Source organism: Lindgomyces ingoldianus, assembly GCF_010093535.1.
Source record: "Lindgomyces ingoldianus strain ATCC 200398 unplaced genomic scaffold BDR25scaffold_54, whole genome shotgun sequence".
Lineage (NCBI taxonomy): Eukaryota > Fungi > Ascomycota > Dothideomycetes > Pleosporales > Lindgomycetaceae > Lindgomyces > Lindgomyces ingoldianus.
Window position 1 is genome coordinate 211,831 of NW_022985215.1, and position 8,268 is coordinate 220,098.

The following is an 8,268-nucleotide window of genomic DNA, read 5'->3' on the forward strand; positions in this document are numbered from 1 at the left end:
GAATGTTAAATACAGCTTACTTTTTAAGCTTTTAAATAAAACTTAAAACTTTTCTTATAACATGCTGTAGCTATTTATAATGTTTTTTATATAATACTAAGTAATTAACACACTAGATAGCCTTTATAAGTAGAATGCTAGCCTAAATTAAGAAATCTAACTAAGCTTAAAAAAAAAGTTGTTGTTAAGTATATACTTAAGCTTATTATACATAGATTTCCTTTTAGACTTACAGCTATAGCTAATATAGCTAATTTCTTGCGCGCAGAGTGTAATCTAGGCTAGGTTAGCTTAAACTAGCCTAGTATATAAGTTAAGCACTACTTTAAGTTTATAATAAAGTTTAATTATAAGTATAATTATAAAAGAGCGCTTTATAAAAATCTAAAGGTTATCTAAAGCTAGTTTTACTTAGTAGCTAATATAAAAGCTAAGTATAGTATCTAAGATAAAAACATAGATAACTTTAATAAAGTAGGCTTTATAATAGGCTAGATATTAACTAAAGCAGTTATTACAGCTTTAAAGAAATAAGAACAGCTAAAGGTAATATAGTAAAGTAATAAGAAGTAAATAATAGTTATCTAAGGCATTAATATAATAAAGTAGGCTATTTTACTTTTTATTATCTTTAAGGGCTGCTATTACCTTTTTGCCTAGTATAAAAAGAAGAATTTACTTTAAAACTAGGTTATTATAGTCTCTAAAAACAGCTAGACAATAAATAAGCTTAAGCTGCAGTAGTTAAAGCACTTTAATAAGCATATAAAAAGAAAAGTTATAAGTGCTTATTAGCTTTTTATTATTAATAGCTATAAAAGCTATAACTTACTTAATTTCTAGCAGTACTATAAAGAAAATAAGATTATTACTATTTATATACTTTTACACTTATTATACTTTTTACAGCCTCTTAATGTAGGTTATTTTACCCCTTTAAAAAAGGTGTATAAGTGCTAAGCTAAAGATCTTATATGTAACTAGATTACTTATATTATAAAACTTAAGTTCTTACTATGCTTTATACGCGCTTATAATGTAGTAATTACTTTTAGTAATATTTAAGAAGGGTTTTAAAGCGCTAGTTTAGTTCTATTTAACCTAAAATAGGTTAAAATAGCCCTTAATGTCTAGTTATATACTCTATTACTACTACTACCTATTAATAATAAGCCCTAGCAGTTGTAAACCCTAAGTAATACTCTTAAATTTAAGTTATAATTAATGCTTATAAAAGTAAAAATTTAAAGGCATATAAATAGCTTACTAACATCTATAGTAAAGACCTTTAAGAAAGTCTTAAAAGGGGTAGCAATTATTACGCATAAGCTAGTGTTAGTGTAAAAAAAGATTATAGAGCTTTAAGCAGTAAATAAGGCTGCTACATAACATAGATTGCATAAAAAGAAGCAGATTTAGGCAGAAAAGACTTTAATAGTTAAGGATAAAGCTTATCTAACTGCTCTAAAGGAGTTTAGAGCGCGTAGTAATAGGAAGAAGCTAAAGACGCAGGTGCGCGCTAAAGAAGGTAAGCTAAGTTAAAAGTAATGCAGGTAGTGCAATTAGACTAGGCATAACTTGCGTACGTGTAAGCAAGTAGCAGAAGTAGACTCTAAATAATATCTTGTGTTGTATTGCTTTATATAGGGCTAAAGTGGGCTGTTTTGCGCCAGAATAGGGTGGTTTTAGTGGGGGCTTGGCAAAAGTGGCCGGCCAACCTGTTAGGTACGTTAATTGTTTTAGCATTAAAGCCCTAGTTGTAGAGCTGCAGCTTGTGTAGTTTGTTGCCTCTGCAGGAATTTCTTAGAGTACTAGGGAGCTCTAGCGCTGCTTCTGCCTCTGCCTCTGCCTCTCTATCGCCGCAAACATTAATGTAGTGTAAGGCCGGATGTCCTAGAACGGGCCAGTATGGCCTCACCTGACCTGTTTGGAGGTCGTATGACCTGTGCTTCGTATATAAGCATGAATCCTGACAAGCGAAGCTTGGCAGCGATTCGTCTCTCTTACAATACACTCCTATCTTTCTCCGAAAGCTTGCTCTCAGTGCTATCCGTGCTACTTACCATCCCATCTTTACATGTAGTACATGTAATACCTTAACAAGCTGTTTTGCTTGCACAACTGCTAGTTTAGCTTTTTTAACTACTGTTTAAATATAATAGGCTAATGCCTAGAGGTGTTAGTAAGAGATTACCTAGCAGTGTTAGGAAATGTATAAAGTAAATTGCAGCAAATTGTAGCAAACTACAGCAAATTGCGGCAAACTATAGCAAATTGCAGCAAACTACAGCAAATTGCGGCAAACTATAGCAAATTGGAGCAAACTACAGTAGATTACAGCAGCAGGCAACAATCTCTAGTAGATATTAGTTGTGTTGCAAGTAGCTCTACGTATAGAGAGGGTTCTAGGGGGGTAATGCCTCTAGAAAAAAAGCCTTACAAAGGGCAGCAATAATTGTACATAAGCTAGTGTTAGCGTAATAGGAAATTACTAAGCTTTAAGCAGCTAATAAGGCAGGTACATTTAGAAAGGCCTGCGCTTAACAGCTTAAAATAAGTTTAGAGCGCGCAGTGATAGGAAAAAGGCAAAGAAGCAGGTGTAAGCTAAAGTAGATAAGCAATTCTAAAGGCGCTGTGGACAGTGCAATTAGACTAGGCATAACGCGCAAACGTGTAAGCAAGAAGTAGAAGTAGTATCTAAATAATATTCCAGGCTGTACTGTACTCTATAGTGCTAGAGTGGGTTGTTATGAGCCTGTCAGATATGCGCACCTACTGTCAAGACAGGAGGAACGCTGGACGAAAGCTGCTACATAGTACGAGCAATAAGCTCGAACAGTATGTTGCTGCAAATTGCTGCATGTTGCAGCTGGTCGCGCATAGGGCTAGTGCGCGAGGGACTTGGACCGGAAAAACAAAAGCTGAGCAACACGAGCAGAGCAGACAAAAAGAAAAAGAAACATTAATAAATCAATACAATCAATCATCATCCTATACATCATATCCCAAACCCATCATTCATCTCAGGAAGCCCAGAAACAGTGCTTTAATCTGACAGGGCTATAATAAAGTTTGTTGTGGTGTGGTCTTGGCAAAAGTGAGCAACTCAGGTGTGCGAGCAACTGCCAATCCCAGGGCGCAGCCCAGCTGACCTGGGCCACTTACCTCAGCTAAGGTGACTTGGCAAGCCACATTTTTTTGCCACGTTAGCTGAAAACCGCATCAGGTCAGCTAAATGTTAAAATGCTGCCTTGCCGCAACAGAAAAAAATGTAGAAGTGTTGTCTTAATATTATAGACTATAATGTATTCTTAATGCATTCCTAATATATTTAAACTAACCACAACCTAGCAGCTGCACTTTTTAATGCACCTACTGTTGTGCAGCCATGGGTTGATCCTATTACAACATAGGAGAACAACCTTAATTTCCTGTATAGTGTTTCTGTTGCAAGTGAACCTAACATATTAACATTAATAGTAATAAATAATTCTGCTAGTTTAAAGGAAAATAAAGAGACCCTTATATAAGCTATTATATTTCTAATGCATTTAGACTGCATTGCTAATAGATTACTAGCAATCTATGCTTTGTAAGCTAAAGGATAGCGTCATCCTAATATCTACTCTAGGTAGTAAGCATATTTTAACAGTAAAGAAGCTTTACTATGCTCTAGATTTTCTAGAGTACCTAGAGTTAAGTAAAGATGGCGTTGCTTATCTTGTCTAAACCTCTAGCCTAGATAAGAAGCAATACAAACTAGTTTAAGAAAATGTTAGTAATCTATTCTTAATAAGTTTATAATGCATTGCTAACATATTAGATTTAATTCTGCTATAAACTTAATTAGAAAAGCCCTTTAAAAAACTGACTCTTTAATAATATCTAATGCTAAAGATATAATTAACAGTGCACTAGCATTAGATATTGTAAGTATCTTAGTCTATCTATATGTAACATGACCTACACCTCTCTATAGCCTAAAGACTAAGAAAGAATTTAAGAGCAACAGAAAACTTATAATTTATCTACTGTTTAAGCGTAAGTAAATAGGTTTATAATGCATTAATAATATATTTAGAATTTATTAAACTTACTATTATAGTTAGTATCTTGCTTAAAAGAGTATTTTCTAGAAAGAAAAGGCATGTAGATAAGAAGTAAGAAATAATACTTGCAAGCTTATATTTAGAGAGTTGCTAAAGCAAGTAAATATAGCAGAATACATTATTAATATATTTCTAATGCATTATACTAGACTATTACTAATATACTAATTTAATACGTTGCTTGTGTTAATTATACAGGCTAGCGCTAGAATAGACACTACTTTAAGACTATACTAGCAAACCTTTAGTTAAAGCTTAAATTCTTAGTAGGATAGTTTAGTAATAAAGACTAAAAATCTAGTACAAGCAACTAGTGTTTTGTTATAGAGCAAAATTAGTTAAGAAAAACATATTATAGTAATGTATCTCTAATAGGTTCTAAATACATTGCTAATCTATTAGGGGTTAACTACTGTTAAGGAGCTAGCTGAATGCTTTACGCTACTTGCAAAGTCATGTATAATATATTTCTTCTAAAAGATTATACACAGTGCGAGTATATTTTTCTTACCTCTTATAGAACACATACACACCCTCTACTGCTAGCAAAACAAACACTGTAAGAGCTAATTAATAGATTAATCTTTATAATTAAACAGATTAATAATCTAACGCTAACAATAAGTAAGTAATAAGAAAAAATTATTAATGCATTGCTAATATATTAGATAGACTTTTACAGAACTCTGCTCTCTGCAAGTTTTGCCTACAACACTAAAGCAAATTATTAATTAATGTTTACTAAAGTTTTGCTAATATAGATAAGATATTAGCTTTTATCTATAAACAACAACTTCTCTCCTACCTAGAGGGGCAGGATATTGCAGGTGTTAAGCATAAGTATTATACTTAGCATCTTAGGAACATAAATGCTGTAAGTATAAAGCATTATTAATACATTAATAAGTTATTAATAATTTATTATAGTATATTTAGCAAATCTATAATAATAGAGTAAATATACTTATTTTCTGTTTCTTTAAACAGCAAATAGAGCTGTTATTACAGCTAGAATCTTATAAATGTAATATAGGGTTTAAAAGACTCTGTAACGCAGATAAGAAGGAGATTATATTTACAACATTCTTACAAAAGCATAGCAAAAGTATGTAAAGTTAAACCTATTCCTAATATGTTTAGAATGTAATTCTAATAGAATAGTAATAACACTTACTTAGGTGTTTGTTAACTAAGAATCTGTTATCTTATATAAGAGAATGTTTTTAATGTTCTTCTCTACTATTTTAAGGATTTTTTAGGTTCCTATCTACTAGTTCTATATCTACTAAGAGGGTTTTAGAGTTATAGTAATAGATATAGATATAAAGCAGATGCTAGGTATACCTAACCTATTACATTCTAAATGCATTACTAATATATTAGGATTTTCTTGCTATCTTATAAGCATAGATCTATAGCACTAAAAGTAGCAGTAGCATGCTAAGAATTTAATTATTTACTACATAATTTACTTCTAACATAGTATAAAACGCATTATTAGGAAAAAAACTTAACAGCTAACATCCCTATAGCATTAGATAATGTCCCTTTAACACTGCTAGTCTACTAAGAAGTATTATGCTCTATATAATCTACTTATTAATAGTAAAATATTTATAATTTATTATTACTCTATTACTAATTTATTAAGACCTAAATGTAACTAAGCAGGTCTAAGACTAGGTAAGACACAAACACTATCCTGTTATAGCTAGTAGAGTAAATAAGTACTGTTCTAGCATAGATCTAGCTGTCTAGAATAGAACAAGACAGAATACAAATGCTACAGAGCAGACTTACTATAAGTTAAACTCTATAAGCAGGTAGTTATCCCTCTTTTAAGCAATCTATTAGTAAGTAATTTTAATATATTATTAATGTATTACTAACTTTAATAGTGCTAAGATTCTTAACTAATAAGATTACTAATAAAAAGCTGTTAGAACTTAGTATAGAATTAGCTATACATACAGATCTACTACTCTTAGCTATAAGTATAAGAAAGTAAATTATAAAAAGAGTAAGTATTACCTTAATTTATTATTAATGCATTACTAATACATTATTTTTTAAAAGCACTTTTTAAAAAGGAACTTGCAACGCGCAATTAAAAGTGTTAATAATTATTTTTAGATAAAAATAATAACTTTTCTAACTTCTTATCTAACGCCTTTTTGTTTAGAGTAATAAGTAATAGATTACAGTTATAAAAAAAAGATATTTAAAAAAGATAAAAAAGTAATCTATAACTTATTACTAATAAGTTAAGAATAAATTGCTAATAATTTAGATTAAGTACTCTACTTCTTTAATAAGTGTCTTTTTAGAATTATCTTAACTAGGCGTAAACTATAAGTTAAAAGCAAGATAATATAAAAAAATAAAGAAAAAAAGCTAAACTATTATTAAAAAAGAAGCAGGTAAGGGCTCTTAGGCTATAAAATAAGCAGTTAGAATTAGATTTGCAGAAGAGAAGAATAAAATTATAAATAAGAGTCTAGTAATAATGTATTAATAATGCACTATTAGGATACTAAAGAACTATATTCTTATTCCTTTGTGCAGTTATAACTAATTAAAAATGCATTCTTAATGCATTTAAAAAGACTTAGACTTAAACTTTATCCTTATTCTTATTTTTATTCTTAACTTTCTTTATAACCTGTTTTTTATTATTCTTAGAAAAATTATCTATAAACTTAGCCTACACTAGGCAGTTAGTATCTCTACTTATAGTAGAGATATTAGTAAAATAGGCTATTAATAAATTAGCAATGCATTATTAAAGTATTAGTATATACTTACTTTTACGCTTTGCAGTAAGGCACGCAGTGTAACACCTACTTTTTACTCTAGCTTCTAAGTAAGCGCAAGAAAGGTTAACTTATAAATATTTTAATAAAGTCCTAATATATTTATAATGCATTAAATCTTATTTACTTTACCTTTATTCTTTCTAGTCTTATTAATAGGGACATAAGGGCGACGTTTATAAGGCTTTAAAATAGAAAAACCTTTAGTAGAAGTCTTTAATATTAATTTATTAGCAAAAAACTATTTTAAAGAATAATATATTTCTTACTAGAGCTAGTAATATTTTTATTAGAGTTATATATTTAGTTCTAGGCTTATAAAAGATTATTATAAAACTCTAAAGGTAATACATTAGTAATAGATTAAGGATATAATACTATAAGACTTTTACTTTTAACAGCTCTTAACTTCTTTAGACTAAGTGTACTAGCGTAAGGCTTTACTAGCTACACTTTATAAGCTTTAACATGCGCACATAAATTACTATTAGTTGTAACGGCGCAGGCAAGACAATGGGTCTGAATGCGGTATGAATCCACTCAGAGGCATATAGGAGTGCGTGGGGACTCAGAGACCTGGGAATACCAATGACACCTATAGGCCTTGTACGTAGGATATCAGAAAACTACCGAGCTAGCTACGGGGGCGAGGTGCGACTAAATACATGAGGGAATAGGGGTAACAGCAGGGGTCGGGGCCAGGTCGGGGTCGGGGCCGATACGGGGGCCTTCCGGGCCATCCGAGATGGAACGATTCATGAGGATCGTTACATTAGTAGAAAAAAGTGTTTAATGTATTAGTAATAAATTAAGAATTAATTATAAAGATGTTTTACTTTTTAATTATAAAACTCTACTTCTACACCCTTATTCTTGTCCTCTGCAAGATTTAAGCAGCATAAAAGTTCACCTAGAGTGATTTTAACCTAGCCTTTATTCTAATGCATTGTTAATACATTAGTAATACATTAACCTACTTAGCTTTACTTACATTTTTCTTCTACAGCTTAAAGGTGCTAGGATAAGTTTTTAAGCTAGCATATTTAACATACGCAGCTTAAAGTAGTAAGATATAGTGTTTCTAATGCCTAGAAATAACTTGCCTTATTTATATTTATAAAAGACATTTTAAATGTATTATTAATAAATTTGTAGTAATAAGGTTAGGTAAGGTTGCTTAGATAATTTTGCAGGTTAGGCGAGATTTGTGCGACTAAGCGCACTGACCATGCCGGGTCGGCTTGGCAAGCCGATCAGGTCAGCCCACCTGTAGTCTCTGCCAATCCTTGACACACCGATGCGGCTGATGCCAATCCCCGACACACCGATGCGGCTGATGCCAATCC

The 8,268-nt window shown here is 31.3% G+C and overlaps 1 protein-coding gene across 1 annotated transcript in view; it reads right to left on the reverse strand.

Annotated features, from left to right (window-relative positions):
• Positions 1-7,540: 7,540 nt before the first annotated feature.
• The window catches only part of BDR25DRAFT_362405 (uncharacterized protein), a gene marked incomplete at both ends in the record, with an annotated part of 850 nt that continues 122 nt past the window's right edge, over positions 7,541-8,268 (reverse strand). Inside the window, 3 exons of the mRNA XM_033696565.1 lie at positions 7,541-7,560; positions 7,588-7,650; positions 8,146-8,255. Coding sequence (XP_033540687.1) covers positions 7,541-7,560; positions 7,588-7,650; positions 8,146-8,255 — 193 coding nt within the window. The remainder of the gene's footprint in view (positions 7,561-7,587; positions 7,651-8,145; positions 8,256-8,268) is intronic.